The sequence below is a fragment of the Labeo rohita genome, chromosome 19, assembly GCF_022985175.1.
Source record: "Labeo rohita strain BAU-BD-2019 chromosome 19, IGBB_LRoh.1.0, whole genome shotgun sequence".
In the NCBI taxonomy this organism is placed as follows: Eukaryota; Metazoa; Chordata; class Actinopteri; order Cypriniformes; family Cyprinidae; genus Labeo; species Labeo rohita.
In genome coordinates this window covers 8,887,363-8,915,195 of record NC_066887.1, presented here as the reverse complement: position 1 = coordinate 8,915,195, position 27,833 = coordinate 8,887,363, and the positions used below count along the sequence as shown (strand labels likewise).

Here is a 27,833-nt window from a genome sequence, read left to right as displayed (position 1 = left end):
TGTAGAGAGATGAGAGATGCCCTTCAGCTTACAAACAGCTCCTTATTACTTGTTGCTAATAGAAACTGGCCAATCTACCCACTAAGCCTGAACTCACTCACCTTTGACAAACTCAACTGAAGTTTTAGACACAGCAAGTCAACTAATGCAAATATAAAAATCAGCCATCATTCATTTGCATCTTTCACCATTGTGGTGTTCTGAGCTGCTACTGTCCTTGACTAAAGCTTGCGTCCACATGAGCGGAAGTGTGCCTGTACTTTTTAGGCAGAGCACAACTACTGTAAATAAAAGATAATTGCACCATGCTATTGCACACACAGCTGCAGCTCCTCTGTTTTTCGATACACTGAAGATTACTGACTACATTTAAAAATCCAAGTTTTTGAATGGCTTGGTTATTTTATAAAAATAATAATAATAATAATAATAATAATAATATAACAACAATTATAATAAATTATTATTATTATAAAATGTATTTATAATTGTTCAAATTATAAAAGTAAATGAAAATAAATAGCACTATAACACTAAACAGTAAAATAATTAACATTATCATATTATAATGATTTAATTAAACTTTAAGAATTAACTATAAGGAAATTGTACTGTAACACTATAAGACTGTGAAGTATTTAATAATAATAATAATAATAATAATAATAATAATAAAAATATTATTATTATTATTAAACGTATTATTATTCAAATTATAAAATTAAATCAAAATAAATATCACTAAAATACTACAGAACAGTAAAATATTTAACATTAATATTATCATATTATAATTATTAAACTCAATTATAAAAGTGAAAAGTGAAATCTATAAGGAAATAGCACTATAATACTATGGAATGGTGAAGTATTTAATAATAATAATAATAATAATAATAATTTGTTATTATTATTATTATTATTATGAAAGTTATTTATTATTCAAATTATAAATTAAATCAAAACTGTAAAATATGTAGTAGTAGTAGTAATAATAATTAGTACAACTACTACTACTACTAATAATAATAAAAATAATCTTTATTACTATTATCATTATTATGATTATTATTATAGAGTTGTATTATTATTATTATTATTATTTTAAAAAAGTGCAAATTAAATAAAATGTCACTATAATACTACTGAACAGTAAAATATTTATTAATAATAACGACAACAACAACAATAATAATCAATAATAACAACAAAAAACAACAACAACAATTTATTAGTAGTAGTAGTAGTAGTAGTAGTAGTAGTATTTCAATTATTTATTTAGTATTATTATTGTTGTTATTATTTAATCAATTAATAAAAACAACATCAATAAGGAAATCTCACTATAATACTATGGAACTGGGAAGTATTTTATAATACTATTGAAATGTAAAGTAATAATAATAATGATAATAATAATAATACAATTATACAATTATAACAAAATACAATTGCAATACTAATACTTCTGGATATTTTTACCATAAAGCTTTTATTTTGATTAAAGCTTTTATATTTGTATCTTCGGAATTCCCTTTCTTTTGCTGACAGCAGATGTATAAACCCATCTATATACAGATTTACATAACACAGTCTTTGTTATTTAATCATGCTAAACCATATTGCGTTATCAGGCATTGTTGGAGTTTGTAAAAGTAATTACCAGCCAACTGGTGAGTAATCAGTTTCATATTCTCAACAGCACTAATTATTACCTGCATCTGGTTCTTGATGAGTGTTAATTTTAGGCCCTGCCTATAAAACATTAATGAACGTGTTCAAAAAGCACCAGAACTCTCTCCACACATTCAAACTCGGTCTCTGGCCTGGTTTTTGTATTGGAGAGCAATCTGGCTGCACACCACCACAGCTGATGTTGTTTGGTGCAGTCAGAGCTCTAGTATTAAAAGTTGTAGAGAGAAAAGTGAGAGAGCCAGACAAGAGAAAACACACTGGCGATAGAAAGAGGAGGGGTGAGGATTAGAGGAATAGAGTCGATACAATGACTGACAGAGGACAGGGGGATTTTAGGAGAAAAGACCATCACAATCCACAGCGCACACAGGAAGAGGAAGCCAATCGCCAAATCTCTCAAGCGCTGTGAACCATGATGGGCCGCAGATTAGAGAGGGTACAAAGAAAGAGCAAACACCAAAACACACACATACCAACTGCAGATTTAGCTAAATATTAGTGAACTATCACTAAAGTTTCCTAACATTTCTTAGACTCAAACATTGTGGGCATGGGAAGTGTGCTTAGTCAGCAGATATCAGAGGTGGGCACATACCAGGCTTAAATTCGATGAGACAGGACCTATTGGTGCATGTGCCCTCCGGGAATATCATGATCTGAAAACAGGCCACAGTCAGAGGGAAATACCTCATGGCACAAATCATGATATAAACTGCTCCAAAAATGTACAAATGTCATTACGTTCAGTGTGAAATATCACAGGTCTGTGTGCGTTTGTGTGGTACCTGAGGCCATTCGCCGTCAGAACAAGCTCTGCGTTTGATCTCCTAATTGTTAGGATTTTTTTTATTATTATTATTATTATTTTCCGCTAAAACTGATCGTGCAGACAAAACCGTAGGGCCTAGAGAGCTGAATCTTGGCCAAATGGTAGAGCTCCCCGTGGGGACGTTGTGACAAAGTATCGCCCTAATCGGCCTATAGGTGGCGCTACAGCGATCAACAACGCGAAAGTGGTCATAACTTCTAAACCGCTTGTCGTAGACTCAAAATTTTAACATTTTTGGAATCCTTGGATCAATACAAATTTAAAAACCCCCCTGTGATTTGGGGTCCTGGAGGCCCCGTTTTTCCGCAAATGTTAATTATGTCCGAAACCTACTTTTGCGAACTAGTCCTAGGTTTTTCGCCCGATCGGAACCAAACCACTGCAGAAATGTTCTCTGGACAGTGAATACCAATAATTATTAAAAAAAAGTTGAAATTTTGACTCATCGTTGCGAAGGGGCCCCAAAAAGTTTGTCAGGTGGGAGACCATTTTTACTAAAATGGCTATAACTCATGAACCAAATGAGGTATCTTCACCAAACTTGGTACGCATATGTAAGAGCTCAATCTTTGGTCAAATCAAAAAAATTGCATAGCTCTGCCACTTGGTGGCGCTATAAGGGAAAAAAACACGAAAATGCCTATAACTACGCAACCGTTAGTCCGATCGACCTCAAACTTGGTATGTAGTGTCTTTGTCCAATGTGCCATAAGGGTCTATAAGGACATTGGTGTATCTCAAAAAACATGGCCGCCATCAGCCAATGAAGTTTGAGCACCCATTAGACAAGGTTAACGGACGTCAATCGGAACGAAACTCACTGGGCATGTTTGACTCATGGCCCTAAAGGACTGTAAGAATTTTGAAAGAAATCGGCCACTAGTTGGCGCTAACGAGTTTTTTGCCTCTGTAACTTGCCTCACTCACGTGGTGTTTCACACATCCACACAATATGCATATCATTTGATAGATCTCCACATGCTGAGCAACTTTGCCTCAAGAACCATTGCTGTCAATCAAATCATTCATTAATTATTCACAAATATGTGAAAAACCTACTTTTGCGAACTAGTCCTAGGTTTTTCACTCAATCTCGATCAAACCACTGCAGCACAGTTCTCCAGACTCTCTAGATCAATAATTATCAAAAAAATGTTGAATTTTGTCCTTTGGTTAGCTTTAACAAGGTCATTTACAAAAGGGGCGTGGCCACATATACCCAAAAGCCTATAAAACCTAAACGAAAACTCAAAACTTTACGAAAAATGGTGAGAACATGTGTCAGGTGACTCTTAACAAGCATGCAAAGTTTCGTGAAGATCGGACCATAGGTGGCGCTATAACAGTTAAAAAGGCTTTAAAAACATAAGCTGTGTATGGTAAGTGGCTTCAAATGGCTAAATAAATGCTCATCTATTCACACAAAGACTAGATCTTCATATCATTTGATAGATCTCCTCATGATGAACAACTTTGCCTCAAGAACCATTGCTGTCAATCAAACCGTTCATTAATTATTCACAAATATGTTAAAAACCTACTTTTGTGAACTAGTCCTAGGTTTTTCGCTTAATCTCGATCAAACCACTGCAGTAATATTCTCTGAACTCTCTAGATCAATAATTATCAAACAAATGTTGAATTTTGTCCTTCGGTTAGCTATAACGGGGTCATTTACAACAGGGGCGTGGCCACATATACCCAAAAGCCTATCAATACTAAACAAAAACTCAAAACTTTACGAAAATTGGTGAAAACATGTGTCAGATGATTCTTAACAAGCATGCAAAGTTTCGTAAAGATCGGACCATAGGTGGCGCTATAACAGTTATAAAGGCTTCAAAAACACAAGCTGTGTATGGTAAATGGCAAATGACAAACTGTTCATTGCTTAAGTCTTTTAAAAACATATATTCATTTAAACAAAAAAAAAAAAAAAACATTCAATAAAGGAGACAGTGTCTCACTTCATTAAGACTTGTTTGACTATTGAAATCTCCTGAATGAATGATTCAATGACATACTTTTTTTTTAAACGGGCAGTTGTCGCCACCTCCTGGCGGAAGAGGATAAGCGTTACAATAGATACACGTGTTAAAATACTTTCATTTTTATCGCTACTGTAGACAATAAGTGTTTATACCCAAACTATAAACTTTTATCCCAGTACTTCTATTATTTAAATATCTGTAACACTGAAATAATGATTATAATGTGGTTGAAAAGACTGTTTGTGTTGCTCTTTCTGCGTTCACATTTACTCCGATCTTCTGATTCATTAACATGGCAGCGACAAAACCTGCTTCTCACGCTCCACTGACACTGGCGATGTGAAACAGTCCTAATAGACATAGATAACTCGTTGTCATTTAGGAATAAGATCGCGTGGGTGTTTGAATCGACACCTCAATATTTTAAGGATTAATAGTGCAGCTCTAATGTAAACATGGCAAAATGTTGTGGGAGGATACTGTCACGAGATCTCGCGAAATCTGACTGGTCTCGTCCATTTACATAACCGCTTAATAATAAGATCATGATCTACTGTACCCGAGTCTATAAAACCTAAAAGAAAAGAAAATATCACAAACCTAAGTCAAATCATCATCATATGATTCTAAACAAGCCTGCATTTTAAAGACATCAGGCAAAAAAAGGCAATGTAACAGTTATAAAGCTTAAAAACAATGCATCGCTCTTCAAAATGTAATGAAATTACAACTATAACCACTAGATGGCAGTAGAAGACCACCAATGGCTCATTGAAATGCGCAGTGCTATTCACAGATTTTCCATTCATTTCAATTCATGCAAAGACTAAATCACTATATAACATTTCAAATCACATTTAGTCAAAGTTTAACACTTCATTTAAACACATATATCATATTTGACAATAATACAAGATTATGATTACAGTGAAACCTGAAAACTATATATAAAATCTTAAAAAGACTTGCACTAAACATTTTGTCACCTACCATTTAATACACAAATCTCTTACGTGCAACAAAATGTGTGTGTAGTAATGCTTAATGAACATTAATATAACAGTTTAACTATTTAATTTCTGTTTGTGAGTTTATTCTCCATCATGGATGTGTTTTATTGTGTTAGCCATATATTTTGCATTGGACTACATCTTAAATCCACACAACCTTTTATGATGCTAAACAGGCATGCAAAGTTTCATGAAGATCAGACCATAGGTGGCACTATAACAGTTAAAACGGCTTCAAAAACAAAATTTCTATGGTAATTGGCCTCAACTTGCTAAAAACATGCAAATATATTCACACAACCACTAGATCTTCATATCATATGATATAGATGTCCTCATTCTGAACAACTTTGCCTCCAGGACCATTGCTGTCAATCCAACTATTCTTTAAATATGTTATATTATTTAAAAAAAAAAAAAAAACCTACTTTTGTAAACTAGTCCTAGGTTTTAAACTCAAAATACATAAAATCACTGTAGTAACATTCTCTGGACCCTCTAGATCAACAATTATCAAAAAAATGTTGAACATTTGCATTTAGACAGCAAAAACAGCACCACTTAATAATAAGATCATGATCTACTGTACCCAAAAATCTATAAATCCTAAAAGAAAACAAAATTTCACAAACCTAAGTAAAATCATTATCATATGATTCTAAAGAAGCATACAATTTTATCAACATAAGGCAAAAAAGGCAAAGTTACAGTTATAAACTTAAAACAATGCATCCTTTTTTTAAAACGCCATGAAATTGCAACTTTAACCACTAGATGGCAGTAGAAGACCATTAATGCATCATTAAACAGACTACAACAGTGCATTTCATGGCTTGTTTTCAATTAATTTCAATTTATGCATAAACTAAATCACTGTTACAACATTTCAAATCACATTTAGTCAAAGTTTAACACTTAAATTATACAGATATATCATATTTGACAATAATACAAGATTATGATTACAGCGAAACCTGAAAATGATATATAAAATCTTAAAGTCAATATTTGCACTAAACATTTTGTCACCTACCATTTATTACACAAATCTTCAAGGTGCAACAAATTATGTCTGTGTGTGTAAAAGCAGTAATGCTTAATGAGCATTAATATAACAGTTTAACTATTTAATTTCTGTGTTTGTGAGTGTTTTCTCCATCATGGATGTGTTTTAGTGTGTGTTTAGCCATATATTTTGCGTTGGACTACATCTTAAATCCTCACAACCTTAAAGGCCTTATTTGCTCGAAAATCTTATTACATACGTTACTTGTAATTACCCCCAACACTGTTGATAATGAGAAGAAATTATTCTTAAGCAGCAAATCGGCATATTCGAATGATTTCTGAAGGATCACGTGACACTAAAGACTGGAGTAATAATGCTAAATATATTCAAGTTTTGAATCACAGGAATAAAATACATTTTATAATATATCAAACTAGTAAATTATTATTTTAAATTTTAGCTATATTTCACAATATTACTGTTTTTACTGTATGTTTATTCAAATAAATGCAGCCTTGATGAGCATAAGAGACTTCTTTCAAAAACGTTTTAAAAATCTTACAGACCCCAAACTTTTGTACAACAATGTAGCCCTTAACATAAAGATGAATAAAATAAAACAAACAAACAAAAAATATCCTACCTGATCTCTTGACGAAAAGGTACATGTGGGAATTTTTTCGCAAGATGCGAAAAACATATCAATTTGTACATATCACTGCAATTTCCAACAGAAGTGAAAACTAGAGGCGGTAAAACTTGTAACAGTTTTTGTACACAGTTATGATTACAGCTCCATATGTTTCACTTTCCGGACATAAGAAGCTTGCTCAGTAGCTCAGCCAGCACGGAATAGGACTTGGGTCCAAATGAGGAATCCTTGGGTACAAATGCAATGAAAAACATGACTCGCGATGAAGAGTTAAAAGATGAGAGATGGAAAAACAAGCTAAATCTGCATGCTTGCGATTGCGCTTTTACGTCACATCCTCTTTTGTTCATATAATCGTGTAGGTTTAGGTGTAGTGCACACGTGTATGTCATTTTAATACGTCTTTTAAAAAACACTTTTAGCACCAACCAGTGGACATTTCACATAGGATGTGTCGCGAAACGTACATGGTGCGACATATTTCGCATCTTGCGGGAAAAGTTCCCAAAGGTACGTTTTCGTCATTAGATCAGGTTAAATTGATCAAAGGCAAAGCAGCTCAAAGTTTAACAGAACAAACTGAAGAATTTAAATGTTTGTATATTTATATATTTTTAAAAGAACTCACTGCCCCAGAGTGGAATGTCTTTACTCTCAGCCTTCATCACTATAGAGGCCATCGTCATGGTGACTGGGATGGCGTCAAAGTAGGATGAGTGAGGGGCCATGGTGAGGATGGGCGCTTCACTGGGCAGCGCTGGCCGGCCCTTTACACTGACCCAATGAAACCCTCCGGAAAACCACATGGCTCTCATGATGGCCTTTAGGACCAGATCTACCAGCCTGGAGAGACAGAAAAAGGCAAACAAAAACAGAGTTAGTAGGAGAATGTCACCTGCTTCCTGACAGTTTGTGCCAATTCAACTGCCTTCACATCTAACTGACTGTGCTCTACATCAGACAGCATTCAAAATCAACATGAAGCTGCACTGCAAACTATTTTCATTCACTAACGTAATGCATTTCTGAAAGAAACTAGATATTAAATGTGAAAATATAGCTGTAAGCAGCGATTATTGGCATTTAAGTGCTGTAAGGCATTTGCTCATTGGCACATTTGGAAAAAGACATAACATTACTTAGCAAGACTGTAACCACCTAGCCACCTAAATCCAGGTATTTTACCAAAGAAATATGATGATTTTAAATGTTTATGACTGTTATAGCGCCACCTATGGTTGAACTGGAGGAGTCTGCAAGAGTAGTGTTCTTTAAATAATGTCAAATAATTAAAGCACGGTATAATCGACAGCAGTGGTCCTAGAGGCAAAGTTCTTCAGAATGAGGAGATCGATCATACAATGTGTAGATCTAGCCTATGTGTGAATATATGAACATTTTTGGCAATGTGAAAAATGTGATGTCACCCCCACAGTGGCCGATTTCCTTCAAATTTCTCACAGAACTTAAGGGCCACAAGTCCAACAAGCAGAGTTTTGCTCCAATAATCTTCCGTTAGCCTCGTCTGATAGGTGCTATAAAGTTCATTGGCCAATGCTGGCCATGTTTTTGAGACACAAACGTCCTTATAGACACTTATGACACTTGGGACAAAGACGCTGCATCCCAATTTTCCCAAGTATGTATAACTGCAGACCGGAGATCTCCAAATGGGGGCGGGAACTCCAAAAGTGGGCATAACCTCCAAAATGGGGCGGGGTCTCGTCACGCAAAGACTTTCACCATTGGCTTCAGCCAACTGTTATGTGACTTACATTTCAAAATAAAACTTTATAAATTAAACATTGTTTCTAGCTATTCTAAAATAAAATAAAATATGCTACATAAATAAATATGCTCAGTGAAAGCAGAAAAGCTTGTGGCCAGCGGACTGAATTAGAACTTCTGCTTAATGATGTAAACGGGAATCAGCCGCGAGCCGTCACAGCAAGGTTTTACTCTATCGCTTTGTTTTAAGAAACGGGGGCATCCCGGGACTTGAAATTCGCAGGGTAGGATGGTGTAGTGACGCTGAGTGTAACTAAAAAGGTCCCATTTTCCGGTGAGGTTTGGTTGGGGAGTTACAGAACGTCCCGCTGATCTTATATTGCATAATCTTATTAACTGTTTATCTGCCACGCTATTCAGCACCAATCCCACCGTGCAGTCAGTTTCATTGGTTAAGGTTAGGGTCAGGTGCGGGGTAGGTTTAGGGGTTAGTATTGTTTGTAGCATAGTGTAGGAAATTAACACTGTGATTGACACAACCAATAAAACTTTTAGAAGCAGCTGTGGGGCGGAGTTTGTGCTGAAGTGGATTGGGGGGAAAAACTGCACATGCATGTCATGTGCCTGTCCGTCAATGTGAGGAAGCCACGCCCTAGTTTGGAGCTACCGCCCCCATTTGGAGATCTCCAGGCTGCAGTTATAACCTTCTCAATTTTCCAGTTGATCAGACAAATGGTTGCGTAGTTATAATGATTTTTATGTTTTTCCCTCTTATAGCACCACCAAGTGGCCAAGCTCTGTGATTTTTTTTATTAGGATCAAGGTCTTACATATGCATTCTGAGTTTGACAAAGGTATTTCATTCTATTCAAAAGGCATAGCTGTTTTACAAAAAGCAGCCCTGCCCCTTTCAAACATTTTGGCGTCCACTGGCGATGGTGAGTCGAAAGTTCATCTTTTTTTGATGATTATGGATATTCACTCTACAGAGAATCTTTCTCGATTGGTTTGGTTCTGATCGGGGAAAAACCTAGGACTAGTAGGTCGATTTTTCAAAATACCCAAAATACTCATAAATTTTGCCAAGGTGAGCCAAGGATTCCAATGACTTAAGGCCTGCGACTAACGATTTAGGCATTATGAGCAATTTTGTACTATTTATTGCTGTAGCACCCCCGTCAGGTCAATTGGGGCGAGCCTTGGTGACGTTGTGTAAGTACTACCATCCCTCCAAGTTTCAAGTCTCTGCAACTTAGGATTTGGACAGCCTGATCAGTTTTACATGGAGATTGCTGATCTCCGGCCATTCTAACAATTACAATGAGGTTCCAGCGCTATGTCTTTAAGCATTGCATATAACAGTGCACATTTTAATACAATCTCTATGAAGTCTGTTTTACTTTATGATATGTACAGCATTTGTTTTCAAAGACTAGGTAATTGTCATTGAGAATGTCTTTAGAAAATGCTTAAAATTTAGTGTTGGTTTAGTTAAACTTTAGCTTTCTACATGGACTTCATGCTAAATATTAACTGCACTAGAAAATATCTTTCTAAACACTGCTGGCTCATGATGTCTCACTAAAACTCTTTCCTCAAACATGCACAGTAGCAAAAAAGTAGTTTGGTGACCTCTTCAGTGTTGGTAACTGAGCATGTCTGTTCAAACTTACATTGTGGATAAAGACAAAAACCTCTTCTCTCCACCCTCACAAGAACAAACACATGCACAATGGGATACAGAAAGATACACACAGGCAGACAAACACACAGTAAGGGAATATGAAAAGCCTTGTTGGAAGCGATCAGGTGATAGTGGAATGGAGACGATGTGAATGGAGCAGTGTGATGTGACAGTGTGTGTGTGTAGGTGTGCCACACATACGTCACACACACAATAGAGTGCTCTTTTTTTCTGGCAGGGTAAAATAGAGAGGAAAAGCTCTCCAATATCTGAGAATATTTAGATTACGGCATTGTTCCAGAGCCTAGTAAACTAACTTCTAACCAGACACTGAATTGAAACGTTCTATGTAGTCAGCAACTGTAGTAGTAATGCTCACCTGCACGTCACACAACATTTATACTTTTTAACCACAAATGGTCATCTTGCACTATCTCTTTGATTCGCATACATGACTTCATGCATTGTGTATTAATGGGTGCTTAGTTCTTTGTCTGTATAATTTGATTCAAAACAGTAGGGAAAAGTGAAAAAATTAAGTCCAATATATGGAGAAAAATCCTAGAATTGGGGACATGGGGTGAGTAAATTATCAGGATATTTTCATTCTGAAAGTGAACCTATAAATTCCACAATCTTTTAATGTAAAAGTCTCAAACAGTTGGGTTTTGACATTCATATGGTACGTTGAAAGAACCAGTACAACTTAATGTAATCGCTCAGTGCGTCAACCACAGAAAGACCTCAATGAAACAGCTTTGTAAACAATGTCACAAACACATTATCTCAGGAAATGTCTATAACGTGATAGTTAACTATAAAAAAATAACTCTAAAGATCAGCATATATGTTTGAATGAATATGTCCTGAAAACAGATTTATAAAAGTTTTTAATGACAGCCACCATGTAAACGTTTATATTTTTCAGCAATGAACTGGAGAATAAACAATCATATAATTAAAAGTTGATATAAAAACCACCTTGTGTGAGATGTTGGTATACAACATTTTTATTTGAATGTTGATCATTATATCTAAAAACAAAACAGCAATTACATGGACCATGTTGTTAATTTTAACCTTTAATGATATAAACTAATAAGGCTCCCTATATTATTAAAGAGACTGTGTTCCTTAAGAAAATCAATACTGAATCAAAATGTAATTGAATTTCTAACTGAATCAAGAATTGGTTTCGAACTGACTTGTGAAATGTGTCAATACCCAGCCCTAATAATAAAATGTGCGCACAGATAATGAATTATATTGATTATTTTTAACTAGATGCATTGTGTTACTCTTGTGTTTGGTGGTGGGGAATGACACAGAAGAAAAAAATAGTTGAATAAAAAGTTATTTCTGTTTTCTTTGTGCATAAAAAGTATTCTTATAGCTTCATAATGTTATGGTTGAGACACTCCTTACTACCTTTCTGGGTCTTGAATGTGTCAGTTGTGTTGCTGTCTAAGCTCTAGGAATTCATCAAAAATATCTTATTTTGTGTTCTGGAGATGAACAAAGTTGTTGCGGGTTTAAAACAACATGAGAGTAATTAATGACAATTTTTTTTTTATTTTTGGGGGTGAACTATCCCTTTAAGACTGTTTTAGAGCCTCACACAGAGGGCAGAAGTGCAAATGCAGCTAACGTTCCCAAACTCTTACATTTGATTAGCATTACTGATGTGTTACTCACCACCTCCACCAGGACAGAGGTTCAACGGCATCCTCAGAACGGCCAACGGTAGCCACGAATGCAAATGGCCAGGCCAGCAACATCATGAACGCAGCAAAGAGCAGACGAACAGGGAACAGCGTCACAGTCATCACAGCTATCTATGAGAGAAAGAGTGTGTTAGAATTAACCAGAGGTTAAAATCAAATATTTTCACGTTTATCCAGAATTTAGCAGTTTAGCAGTGCCGCGGGGCTGGAGAACACAGAAAGCATGTGAGATATGAGAATCATTTACAGAAAGAGATAGAAAGGAAACAAAAATATGCAGCGAGACCACATTACATTTTGCTACGCTGTGCAATAGTCAAAGACAGAAAGAGACAGGCCTGAGGAACATTAACATTTAGATTACTCAGTCCTAGTGAACTTCTAGACAAGCCAATACATCCAAACTCACATTTGGCTCTATAAGCAGAACCATAAAGACGGTTGATGTAATGCTTACATTAAAGGTTTTGAAATGTTTCAGTTTTATGACTTTGAGAGACTGAACTCTCTTTAGTTAATGATCTAAGTTTACTTCAAAGCTGAATATAAAGAATGAAGAACCCTGGGGCTTCATTTATAAAACGCATGTATGAACAGATTTGATCAAATTCCTGACTTGACTTGCCAAATAAATTCTGATGACTTTGTCATTTAAATACAAATACTGTTGAGTGTGTGCATGAGTGAGAATGTATAAATGATCACAGGAATGATTTCATAGGGCCTTATCACTGTTAAAATAATTATAACTGTTAAAGTTTTATAAAATTCCATTGATAAGATATGCTTTTTTAAAATTAAGCTTTGAATTCAAACTTAAAAAAAGAAAAGAAAAACAGAGTACAGGACTTATTTCATAGGCCCCTAATATACTGTTGTGTTTCCAAACTTTGTCCCTTACGACAATATGATATGGTTTTGTGGTCCATGGTCACATATTTTGGCAATTTACATTTAGGATGATACTACACTTAATAAATAAGGTCTTTGGTTTCTACAAAATAACAGAAAATCCAATGCTTTAGCAGTGCCAGAATTAGATACACATGGTGAGCCATTCTTGACTGAAAAGAGAGCCATTAGCTCAGAGCACAAGGACATCACATGTCACACATCTATAGGCAACTCAGGAAAAACAAGATCGCATAAGAGAGACATAAGAGAGAACAGGAAATGAGGAAGAGAGGAAAAAAAGGTCAACTGATGTTAGATGCCTCTCTTTTTTCTCCCATGGGAGTGGGTTTTTAAAAGCAGAAGGAAGGGCATTCATGGTATCTGATATGGACTTTACATGAAAGCATTACACTGTCTCATCATTTGGTTAATTCAAACTCCATTCCAAATTTCCACTATTTCTTCATCTAATCACATGTAACTCTAGTATACCAGACATTTCTCAATTGTACACCAGTTACTGAAGCAATAAATCATCGAAGGGGAAAGATCAGGTTTGCATCAGCTGATGACCTCTTGACCACAAATATCTCATGTTCCCATCAATGGTTTACATCTACAGACTTTAGCCCACACTGGTAAACTAAATGTTGTGCTTTCTTTTATGTTCTTCCTTCCAACAGCAGATATTATTGAAGCTTTAACACTGTTTAACTACAAAACAGTCGTGCACTTCTTGTAAAAGTCATATCCTGTACAGAAATGTGACTTCAGTTTAAAGTTCATAAGTATATTGCAAAAAAAAAAAAAAAAAAATGCAATAAAACAACTGGCAAAAAGTGTACTGCTATAGTGTGTGAACCTGATTGTTAAAACATATTAAACTTATGGTTAAAAAAAAATGATTCTTCAAAGTGTGCAAATGAAACAAAGATTGTTACAGTACTTTTTACAAGAAAATTCTAGTTTAATGCTATTTTAATCTTCCTGCGTCAAAATAACATTTAATGTGTTCAATAATGTTCAGTAATGTAAATGTTCAATGTCTTACTTGCCATTTATTTGGAATTATTTGTAAAATTTACTTGCAATATTTGAGTAAAAAATAAATAATATACACTACCAGTCAAAAGTTTAACAGTATTTTTACATTTTTACTATTTAAAGTTTAAAACTGTTTTTTTATTTGAATACATTTTCAAATGTAATTTATTCCTGTTATCAAAGCTAAATTTTCAGCATCATACAGTGTCATGTGATCCTTCAGAAATCATTCTAATATGCTGATTTGCTGATCAAGAAACACTGTTATTATTATTGATATCAATATTTAAAACAGTCAAGTATTTTTTTTTTCAGCATTCTTTGATTTATAATGTTACAAAAGATTTCTATTTGAGATAAATGCTGTTCTTCTAAACGTTCTATTTATCAAAGTTTTCTACATAATAATAATAATAATAATAATACATGTTTTTAAGCAGCAAATCAGAATATTAGAAGGATTTTTGAAGGATCTTGTGACTGGAGTAATGATGCTAAAAATTCAGTTTGATTACAGGAATAAATTACATTTTAAAATATATTCAAATAGGAAGCAGATCTTTTAAATAGTAAAATATTTCAAAATTGTACTGTTTTTGCTGTACTTTGGTTCAAATAAATGCAGGCTTGGTGAGCAAAAGAAACTGGTTTTATTGTATGTTTTCATTTAAATGGTTTAAAAATAATAATAATAATAATAATTCAGTTTTATACTAATATATATATATATATATATATACACACACACACACACACATATACATATACATACATATACGTATATACATATATATACATATATATATACACACACACACACACACATATATATATATATATATATATAATTGCTTTACTTCAAAAATTAACAATTAATTAAATAAGATCTTACATTCCTTCTTGCAGATCATTGCTGCAAAGCTTCAAATAACCACTAGATCTGAGAACACATAATACATAATTAATTAAAGGGCTAAATTAGCAGTCTGGATATGTAAAAACCCATTTTGTTAAAGCTTGCAGCTACAACAATATAGGAGTTCAACTTTGTTGATCCCAGCAAAAGGCTAATGGAGATTTGCGGGTAGTTTGTCACAAAAACCAACGACAAAGCAGAAGCCGGGAACGAGCTCACATTAAAACCAAGAACGGTTAATGAATATTTAATATGCCTGAGAGTATGTGCTTCCAATTTCCAAGAAAAATCGACAGAGCCATAACACGAGTTTCTTAACCAATGCTCCATTCGTAGAGTCTAGAATAAGGTTCTCATTCACAAATGACTCATTTGACTGGATTGACACCTGTCCTGTGCTGTTAGCGTTAACACCACTGGATAAGGCTGTCGCCGTGAGATCAGAACTGGAGCAGAGCGTCTCACTGAAAGCGGTGATTAAATGTGGATGGGCTCACGCGACGGCTCCATTAGGAGGAGATGAACTGTGGGTGGAGATGTGCGGCCTGTTTAGTGTTTATTTATTTATCTAGAGCTGCTGTCAACACCTGCGGTCTGCCCTGACAGAAAGATTAAACTGATCTAGAGGCTGAGGCGATGGCTCTCTTGGGACAGGGAGGGAGCTGGAGAGAGCTAGAAGGAGGGATAGCACTAGTGTAAAATATACTGAGTGAAAGACTACATACAAAAGCACTTCCCTATGAGATTACAAAAAAAAAAAATACACCTCTCATGCTTTTCTGAACAAAGAGGGAGGAGATAAAATCATTTTCTGAGAACAAGAATTATAACCCGGTGTTGACCTTCTCCACCCCGACACACTGTATAATGTCCCAGGAGTGAGAGGCACAGCCTTGATCCCAGCCTATGGGGTCCCGTTAACAGCCCCCCTCATGCATAGTCTCCAACTGCTTGAGCCTGAGGGAGGATGAGGGGGATGTGCGGGTTAAGAAGCCCTTCTTCAGCCGAACCTGCAGCTGAGGCTTTTAGCAGGGATGTAAAAGAGCAGGCGGATGATGCTGGTCTCTTTGAGTGGGGTTAAGAGCTACTTAAAGTCACGATGAAACCCACGCAAGAGTCCGACCTTATAGATGATATGGCTTTTCCAGGGTGTTCTAAGAGGTTTTTCTCTGGTCTGAGTTAAAAGAGACTAACCTTAAGAGCCTAAGTATAGTTTGGTTCTTTTATGCGTACGCTATAGGGTATGCCTATAGTACACATGATGCACATTTCATGATCATACTGAATGAATACTCACCAAGGCTACTTGTAATTATACATTTAGTAAAATATTACAACAACCTGCATCATGTTTGCTTAATGAAATCATGTACTTGATTCTTATTAATTTTGGGTCGTTGATTTCAAAAATAGTCTGTTTTGTTCTAGTATGTCACAATGCAATGTGCATTTTGTTGCATTTTTACTTTCGACAATCATTTGTATGGTTAAGTATTCTTGTATTATCCCTTAATCACCAAAAACTGCCAAAAAGACTTCATTTAGATATTTCTCTGAGCAGGGTTACAACTATTCAGTTCCTTACTGATTTTCATATGTATGAAAGATCCTGAAGACATTGCTTTATGCCTACACTCTTAAAACTAAAGGTGCTTCACGATGCCATAGAAGAACCTTTTTTGTTTAAATGGTTCCATAAAAAAACCTTTAACATCTGAAGAACCTTAAGGACGGTTCTTCAGATTATAAAAAGGTAAGAAAGTGATGGTTCCTTAAAGAACCTTTGACTGAATGGTTCTTTGTGGAACCAAAAATGGTTCTTCTATGGCATCGCTGTGAACCCTGATTTCAAGGTTAGCATTACGGCCAGTGACAGAAGAAACTGCAAACCTTACCCAGATCTTTTCTGCTACATCTGTTAGTGTTGTACTACCTTTATACAGCAACAGAAAATTATAGTTTTTTGTTGTTGTTGTTCTTGTTACTACAAACTTGTTTATGTAAATTTATTTAACATTAAATTGAGTATTTGAACATAATTTTCCACTCCTTTGCAGACTGCAAGTTAAATGATACACATTTAATACTTCTTTGTCATGAAAATAGAAACTTTTGACTGCTTTTGTTATTTTGATAAACTTGATAAAGCTGATACATATTTGAAAAGTCTTCACTCTTATTTTGTGGAAGGAAAAATACATAATGGACAGTTTGTAGTGATCATTTTGAACTCAGCATCATTAAACTTGGTAATATAGCAAACATTTTTTTCCCAAATAAGCAGGGCTCAACTCAATATAACCTTTATTTAGGCACAATTAAAAAACAAAAACAACAAAACACAATAGTACAATACGGGGGGGTGGGGGTGTTGGGGGACACCTTTCCAAAATACTTTTTGAAACTTAGACGAACCCTGAATGAGTGTATTTGGCACAGAAATGCGTCATACGTCCAACTTGTTTTTTGAAACTTTGATCATGTTTAGCATGAGAGTCCAATTATTAATCAATGTAAATAAGTCAGAATGGATGAAATAGCATTTGATCTCCCCTTTAAAATACCTTACTGATATCTTACATAAACTTATTAAAAGCAAAATGACAAAGAGCAGGTATTAGCGAACATCTGAGAAATGCACACACTATTATAGTCTATATGGGCCATTCTGCAGAATTGGTGCAAACTAATGTCCCATAGGGCTGGGCGATATATATAAAAAATGTGTATCTCGATATTGTCAAAATGTTTACGATATTCAATATATATGTCGATATGTTTGCAGGGCTGTAACATAACTCACAAAAACTCACACCGTGTCTACACCGGATGCGAGCGTCGTGGTGCTGCAAAAATGACGGAATATTTTACATTTTTTCACTGAAAAAAAATGTGCACGCACTGGCGCCTCCATGCCCTGCAAAGCAGCTTTAGCCTTTACTCCCTGCACACGATTGGTTATTTGAGAAAATGTATCCTTGTAACAGCGAAGCTCTGATTCGGGAATTTTAACTCTTGATATCTGGCAACCGCACTCACGTCTCTTGTGGGTAATACGTAAGAGGATGTAATATTGGACCTTGTGGTGCATTATTTTTGGGAAAGTATGCTTGAATTTGAAACATTTGATATTCACTATATTTTTTTAATTTTATATCGTCATCAAAATTATTGCAATATTATCGCTAATATTCGATATATCGCCCAGCCCTAATGTCCCACAACCAAAAAAACAAAAACAAAAACAAACACAAACATTTAAACAATTTACGTATTCAAATATTAGTTTACTAAAATCCTTTTATTATCTATCAAACCCCACAATAATATTTAAAATAGCAAATACATATTAAGTAAGCTTAATATATATATATATATATATATATATATATATATATACAATCATAATTTAGTGGCTGTCCCAAACCCTAACCCCTAAATTTCAACTTATGAAAATGATATTGAAATATTTTTTTGTTGTTCTAAAAACACTCATTTGATTTTTTTGAAGTTTAATTTTCATGTCACTACCAAAACAGTGTATGTTTTAGTCCATTTGCTGAGACCGATTTTAACTACCCCTACATTTATGATCAGGAAACATTCATGTGTCCTCCTCTCACACAGCTACAGTACAAGGTGTAAGTAGATAGGTCCCATCATTTTGAGGTAAATGTGTTCAAAAGTCTGAAAAATTTGCGTTTAACTTTAAAGAATGTCACTACCGAACACCATTTTTTCATAATTATACACCTTTTTAGGAGTTATTCCATGACATTTAGTTTTTATATGTGTACAACTGTTCAGAACAGTGCTGGCTAACCATGTGCTGATTAGCATCTTTGAGCTAGCTTCAAAAGTATCCTAAAATTATCACTACCGATACAGTCTTTAATGAAACATTTGATATAGTTTCAGTAGTGACATCATTAATTTTTGGGGTGTAATCCCATAAAATTGTCACAACGTCATCATTGTTTCAGTAGTGACAATACAATTCTTTATTTGGCGGAAATAAACAAAATGTTAATACAGTTCTGCAAATCTGTAATATTTTAGTATGTTTGTTTTAGTATGTGGGTTAAAATTCTTAATGTGATGTGGTCGCTACCAAAACATCACTGTCACTACCGAAAATGTGCCATTACGACAAAAACATGGGATGTTTTGTCAAAAATAAAGTATACTGAATTATCAGCTAAGATGTTATTATAGTGTTTGGTTTAATGCAGTGTTTCTCTGCCATTATATTAGGGGGCGGTTACCTTTCCTATAGAACAGGTCCATACCTTGTTCTTTTATTAAACAAACTTGGTTTTGTGTTATTTATCTTATTTACGGCATGTCATTTCTGTCTCTAACACTACATGGACGCGCGTCTACTCCTACGCGAAAACGCGGACTGGATCGTGAAGTCCATTCATAAAAAGTACCGTTTCATTTGAGAAAACTAGCATCATCGGCAACCTGTCAAAATAAAAGTACGGTTTAACGTGTAAAAATATATTACTCTTGTATTACTTTTGTACATTATAATGTATGTCTTTATATATTTCTAATTCTGGACAATTTAAATAAAACAATTAAATAATATAAAATAAATATTACAACCAGATTAATCACTCAATTGTTATTGTTATGTTTCAATATTATTAAAACTTTTTAACAGAATATTCACACAAAATTATTTCATGTATACATTTAAAAAATAAACCTCTGTTTGTTTGGAAAAAAGTAAAAGGGTTTAATTTACATTTGATTAAAAATAAATACATGTTTAATGCCTTCATTTGATTATCAGAAAAATTAAAACAAAACATTCTGGAAAAAATAAAGAAAAGATTGTAGGGTCATATTTTTCAAAATGTTGAAATTGAAAGTTTTGGACTTTTTTTTCACTGAAATAAATGTTTTTTGTTATTATGCAGAGAGTAAAGTACCGAAAAAAGTACCTTTGGGTACCGACACCCCTGCCCCATCCCCCCCGCCCCTCTCAAACCTGATCATCCACATTCATGTCAACCACCATGTCAGACTACAGTACAGAATATGAAAATGTACGTTGATGACGAGATTTAGGGTCTGAGCATTGTAAAAGCATGTGATCTTCCAAAACAGAGCTCAATGAATGCCAGATGATTATTTAACTAAGCCAGAACCCAAATCTGATTTGTAAACAGTCACACTATAAACCATTTAAAGAGTGTGCAGAGAGAAGACAGCAGGAAGCTGCTGGATTAGCCTTGGCCATACATAAGATACACGGCTTGCCATGTCATCTCAATCATGTGTGTTTAAAAAGGCAAATTACTCTTGTAAATCTTCTAGTGAGCAACGGCTAAGAGCAATTCTCACTGAGGGCACTTCACAGCATTGTACGGTTGAGGAGATCCTCCAGCTCTTGCTCACTCCACATTCCCTTCGGATCACCATCAATCGTGATCTCTAACAACATAAGCTCTACGCTCACTACAGGGAACACACTAAGACTTACAGTGCCTCCAGATAGCATGACGTGACTATGCTCATGTTACGGCTCAACGCCTGAGGAGCAGTTACAGTAGAAAGAATTTAAAGAATTCTGCTTGTTTTGATCATAGTGTCTCAAGGATGTTACATAACAGTAGAAATTGCTAAAAGGACTCTTGTTGTGACACGTATGCGAAGCAACGTCATCAGTGACAGCAGAAACCCGAGTGGGCAAGTGTGGTTTTCCATGATGAAGCTTTCATGCAAATGTTCGGCTTTGAGGCAGGAATTTCCAAGCCTACTTATGATCTCTCCATTGGTACTGCCAGCTCAATGACAAAGGCTGATGCCATTTCAACGCCAAGAGATCTATAGAATGGAAGTCTTAAAGCAGCAGTTCACCCAAAAATGAAAATATCCTCAGGGCATTCAAGATGTAGATGAGTTTGTAGATGAGTCAGTTACATCAATAATGTATTTTAAAGCAAAAAGGTACATGTTTGTAAGAAACAAATCTATCCAAGATTTTTTTTCCCTTCAAACCATTGCTTTCAGGTAAAATATGAGTCCTCTATCCATAATAGTGCTTATATAATCTCATCTGAATCAGGAGAGAAATATGCAAAGACCAAGCACTGTTTACAAGCAAAAGACAATGCAAAACTGTTCTAAATAAATATGTTTTTGGATTTTGAGGAGATGTTTCACTGGAGGAAGCGTTATTATAGATAACAGACTCATATTATGGCCAGAAGTGAGTGTTTAAAGGAGAAGTCCACTTCCAAAACAAAGAATCGCATATAATGTACTGACCCCCTTGTCATCCATGATGTTAATGTCTTTCTTTCATCAGTTGTAAAGAAATTATGTTTTTTGAGGAAAACATTTCAGCAATTTTCTCCATATAATGGACTGATATGGTGCCCGATTTTGAACTTGCAAAATGAAGTTTAAATGCGGCTTCAAACGATCCCAAATGCAATAATAATAATAATAATAATAATAATAAAAAATAAATAAATAAATAAAAAAAAAATCGCAGCTGAGGAAGAGGGGTCTTATCTAGCATTTAAAAAATGCAATTTAATTAATCTCAAACGCTCATCTTGTCTTGCTCTCCCTGAACTCTGTGTATTCTGGCTCAAGGCAGTTAGGGTGTGTCAAAAAACTCCAATCGTATTTTCTCCCTCAACTTCAAAAATCATTTAAAACTCATCCTACATCGCTACAGAAGTTCCGACCCAGTCTTTGCAAAGTGAACATGCAAAGAAGATCAAACACCCTTAACAAAAAAGGTAAAACAGCGATATAGGATGATTTTGAAGTTGAGGGAGAACATGAGATGGGAGTTTTTTGACATACCCTAACTGTCATGAACCGAAAAAAAAAAAACAGTCCAGGCAGAGTAAGACAAGACGAGCGTTTGGCATTGAAAAGTATATAAATTGTATTATTTTTATGAAAATAACCAATCATTATGCTAGATAAGACCCTTCTTCCTCAGCTGGGATCCTTTACAACTGCATTTGGGATCGTTTGAAGCCGCATTTAAACTGCATTTTGGGAGTTCAAAATCGGGGCACCATATCAGTCCATTATATGGAGAAAAACGCTGAAATTTTTTCCTCAAAAAACATCATTTCTTTACAACTGAAGAAAAAAAGACATGAACATCTTGGATGACAAGGGGGTGAGTGCATTATATGTGAATCTTTGTTTTGGAAGTGGACTTCTCCTTTAAAATTAAAATGTCTTGATGGATTTGTTTCTTAAAAACACACAGCTTTTTGCTTCATCAGATGTTAATTAATGGACTGGAGTTGTGTGAATTACTTGTGGATTATTGTGATGTTTTTTTATCAGCTGTTTGGGCTCTAATTCTGACGGCACCCATTCACTGCACAGTATCCATTGGTGAGCAAGCAATGTAATGCTGAATTTCTCCAAATATATTCTGATGCAGACACAAAATGCTTTACATTTTGGATGGCCTGATGCGGAGTACATTTTCTGCAATTTTTCATTTTGTGGTGAATTTTTCCTGTAAGACTATTTCTCATTTTTTTACAAGAGCTGGCAAAAAAGAATCACCTACTTCTTAAGATTTCCAACATAGCAAGTAGATTCAGTAACACATGTTGTGCTTTTTCATAGTGTACAGAACATAGCCCGCAGGCCTGAAGGTATTAAAAAGATCTTGCACAATACCAACAAAGGTCTATTTATCTTTGAATCTGATACATATGGAAATCAGGTGAATCATCACGGCCTATCATGGATCTTACAAACTGCTTTTGTGTAGAAGGCAACATTAGAAAATAGCAGTAGGCTAATGGGGCCAAAAAAAAGAGAACAGACACTTGACTATTTCCTAGTGAACAATTGTCCGCCTTGTCCGATTTATAAAAAAGTGACCATAATATCCTTTCGAAGGGTCTCTCCACCTGCTGAAATGTAAGGATAAATGAAACTATTATCAGATCAGTGGCTCTGGTGGATTTCCTGCCTGATAGCAACTGATGTCTTTGCTTTCCATTTCCCACAAACAACAGGAAAGGCTGAGAGGATCGAGGTGACAGTTAAACAAGGAGAGCAGGACTTCAAAACTTTGTTTTCTCATATATCTCTTGTGAGTGACATTTAAGGAAAAAGGAGTGGCATTTCAGGGTTTTGTTGTGAAGGCTCTACATGGTGAAATGTATCGAGAGTTTCCTAAATACCCTGCAAATGATTGACCTACATGGATCAAGCTACTTTAAACTACTAAAAAGCTTAAAACAACTTACTAAAAACACAAAATATCACCAACCCCTTTATTAATCACTCAGGGAACTTGATGGAACACATCCCAGAATCATGGTTCTGTCAAGCCATACAGTAGCTATGACAAAACAGAAGTATTCACTTAAGAAAGCACCGCCAAAGCCCTTGATAAAATCAAATAAAGTATGAACATAATATCAGAATGAATCCAGGTGTAGAGGAATTATTAACTTCAGCATACACCTTATGTGTGACCCTGAACCACAAAACCAGTCTTAAGTAGCACTGGTATATGTGTAGCAATAGCCAACAATACATTTTATGGGTCATTTATGAATTTTCCTTTATGCCAAAAATCATTAGGATATTAAGTAAAGATTTTGCATTGCTAAGAACGTCATTTAGACAACTTCAAAGGTGATTTTCTCAATATTTAGATTTTTTTGCACCCTCAATTCCATATTTTTAAATAGTTGTATCTCAGCCAAATATTGTCATATACTAACAAACATAACCATGGAAAGTTTACTTATTCATCTCTAAGATCATGTATAAATCTCAATTTCAAAAAACTGACCCTTATGACTGGTTTTGTGGTCCAGGGTCACATAAGTGATGGCACATCCAGCTCCACAATAAAACACTACGCAATTAAAAACACATGGGCACTAACACAGCTGCTTTATTAGAAATTATTTTACAGTTCCTCTACACTGTAAAAAAATAAAAAACACAATTTGTTGAGTCAGCTTAAAATAATTTGTTACCCTGCTGCCTTTTAATTTTAAGTTGATTCAAATCAAATATCTAAGTTGTCACTTAGTATAATTTAACATTTCAAGTTGAATAAACTTTTTTTGAGTTGACTGAACTTAAAATTTCAAGGCAGCCAGGTTACAAATTATTTTAAGCTGACTCAGCAAATTGTTTTTTACAGTGTACATCAGAACACAACTGTGCATCAGATACAAATTCATTTTATCCCTGATCTGCAATTCAGATAATCTGCAAGTAATAATATAATAATAAATAAATGATTGAATATGAGTAACTTGTAGCTGATGAAATTGCTTTTCCATGCCCTTTTAAGACTGTAATCATTTCCATGAGTTTTCCTAGGCTGGAAATCACACTTTTTATAATTGCTTGACATTTCCATTTTTTCCAGGACCACAGGGATTCAATGCAATAAGGTGCCAGGAAAAAAATGCTTTTTACATAAATGACATCAGAATATCAATGAAAAAAAAAACGTATGCTGCACTATGAACATCAGCACCACAACTCATCATAGACTGCTCTGCACGTGATTTAGATTATAACAGATGTCTATTTATTGCATTTTTATATTTCATTTTAGTTCCCAAGAACTGCCTCTCTGGTTTCCCCTGACCTTGTTATAAACTAGCCAGTGGGTGCCATAAACATTTCCAGGTATGACCTGTACACTATAACAACAACAGACTGTTCCACTACTTAAAATGCATTTGAACAGTCACTGAAATAATGACAAACTAAGTTTTATATCTTTACATCTGTATTTTAAACAAGCTCCACCCAGATGCTTTTCAGTTCACTTTGAATTGCGTATCACAGCCCATAAAACATAAGCTGGTCTTTGAATCTAACAATGATACAGCCTATATTTCAGAAATGTAAATCAATCACACAGGTGCATCCTAAGAAGTGATGCATGTTAACATATACTCCTTAATATTAAAATCAAACTGTACGAGACCTGCAGAGCGTCTACACCTGTTTAAATAATGTTTTTAGTCTGCTGATTTGGGAACAGTTGAAAAGGTTATCCGCATATTTTTGGCAGATGACGCACGACGTGTCACAGTCCTAAACTTATCCTAATCAGATGAAATATAGCGTGCTGTAACGTGAATTAGCAACAGTAACTTCTGCTAGATGTTTCATTCTTTCTAGTATTCTGCAAAGAGGGTAAAACTAACGTGGTTGAGAGGTAAAGTTACTTTACCTTGAGTTTCTGCAGAGGAGTAAATCTCAACTCGTGCACGAAGGGATTTTTGAAGTGTGCAGAAACGCCCGAGTCTTCTCCATCCACCGCCGTGTGTAGTTTTCTGTTAGGGAACCTCATACTGAAAGAGTAAACATATATCTTTAAAAATAAAAGCAAAAGTAACCAGTAAATGCGTCCACGCGGTGCTCCTCTTATACGCTAAGAAACTTTTCAGATTCCCTGATCTTACATGCGCTTCAAGTCGATTTTGAGCTACCGGTGTTTGGCTTCGCTTTTGACGCTGTCCGCTCCTGTAAATTACCGAGCGATCAGCATCTTGCGCGTTTTCACTCTGCGCATGCGTGATAAACGCAGGTTCTGACATCACATCGGAGATGTATTATAATCGAGTGCTGGATTTTTGTAAAGACATGGGAGATTTTAAAAATGTTTATGTGTTTATTTAAACAAGTTATTTGATCTTCACACATCATTGTTCGTTGTATATTTGGTTTGTTGTTGACTGACACAACAACTTAAACAAACATGTGAAAACAACAGAACTGTCGGTGGTTTGACAGCGGTGTCAGAAAGCTGTTTATTTCCGGCTTTATTGCCTAGAGAATCTTTTACATGCCTATTAATGTGCACAGCGCACGTGTTTAAACCGCTGGGATCTTGTAAACATAACAACTTTCCTCAGCGGGCCACAGCTGAGCAGTGTTGTGAATGGTGATCATTCCTGTATTCAGTGATAGGGAGCACTGCTGATTATTTCACTGTGCCTAGATATATCATTTAAAGCTTAAATTTTTCATGTGCACATTTTCAAACTAGTTTGCTTTCATGGCACTCCCTTTAAACAATTGTGTATGACATTCTGAGAATGTTAGTGCACGTTAGAACAACCAATTATTATAGAACCACAATAAGAAAAGACAGAAGAATTTAAGCCAAGACGCCTGAACTCTCAGCAGTGCAGCATCGCCCCCTGCTGGACAAACGACGAACATTAAGAAGTCATGAAAAAACAAGAAATACCTTTTTTTTTTATTGTACTTTTTTATTAGTGCTGTCAGACGATTATTCGCGATTAATCGCATCCAAAATAAAAGTTTTTGTTTGCATTATATATGTGTGTATACTGTGTATATTTATTATGTATACATAAATACACACATACAGTAAACATTTTGAAAATATTTATATGTATTTAAATGTATATATATTCATATAGTTGATATTATATATAAATATTTTTTAATATATAAACATAACATTTTTCTTAAAATATATACATGCATGTGTGTATATTTATATATACATAATAAATATACACAGTACACACATATAAATTATTTAAACAAAAACTTGCAAATTTTGGATGCGATTAATCACAAAATAAAAGTTTTGTTTGCATTATATATGTGTGTATACTGTGTATATTTATTATGTATACATAAATACACACATACAGTAAACCTTTTGAAAATATTTATATGTATTTAAATGTATATATTTATATTCATATAGTTGATATTATATATAAATATTTTTTAATATATAAACATAACATTTTTCTTAAAATATATACATGCATGTGTGTATATTTATATATACATAATAAATATACACAGTACACACATATAAATTATGTAAACAAAAACTTGCAAATTTTGGATGCGATTAATCACAAAATAAAAGTTTTTGTTTGCATTATATATGTGTGTATACTGTGTATATTTATTATGTATACATAAATACACACATACAGAAAACATTTTGAAAATATTTATATGTATTTAAATGTATATATTTATATTCATATAGTTGATATTATATATAAATATTTTTAATATATAAACATAACATTTTTCTTAAAATATATACATGCATGTGTGTATATTTATATATACATAATAAATATACACAGTACACACATATAAATTATGTAAACAAAAACTTGCAAATTTTGGATGCGATTAATCACAAAATAAAAGTTTTTGTTTGCATTATATATGTGTGTATACTGTGTATATTTATTATGTATACATAAATACACACATACAGTAAACCTTTTGAAAATATTTATATGTATTTAAATGTATATATTTATATTCATATAGTTGATATTATATATAAATATTTTTTAATATATAAACATAACATTTTTCTTAAAATATATACATGCATGTGTGTATATTTATATATACATAATAAATATACACAGTACACACATATAAATTATGTAAACAAAAACTTGCAAATTTTGGATGTGATTAATCATGATTAATTGTATGACAGCCTTATTTATTATTATTATTATTATTGTTGTTGTTGTTGTTATTGTTATTATTATTATTATTATTATTATTTGTTTAATTAATGTTATGGATAAAAGTCAAATACATGTTTTACTGCATAATTTTATGCTCTTTTCTGACATTTCATTAGCT

The 27,833-nt window shown here is 34.2% G+C and overlaps 1 protein-coding gene across 1 annotated transcript in view; it reads right to left on the bottom strand.

The window, feature by feature from the left end:
* The window catches only part of lpcat1 (lysophosphatidylcholine acyltransferase 1), a 39,863-nt gene extending 14,155 nt beyond the window's left edge, over nt 1-25,708 (bottom strand). Inside the window, exons 1-5 of the mRNA XM_051137215.1 lie at nt 25,396-25,708; nt 12,294-12,433; nt 7,807-8,029; nt 2,481-2,522; nt 2,291-2,351 (exon numbers count right to left, since the gene is read on the bottom strand). Coding sequence (XP_050993172.1) covers nt 2,291-2,351; nt 2,481-2,522; nt 7,807-8,029; nt 12,294-12,433; nt 25,396-25,515 — 586 coding nt within the window. The 5' untranslated portion in view covers nt 25,516-25,708. The remainder of the gene's footprint in view (nt 1-2,290; nt 2,352-2,480; nt 2,523-7,806; nt 8,030-12,293; nt 12,434-25,395) is intronic.
* Between the last annotated feature and the right edge of the window lie 2,125 nt (nt 25,709-27,833).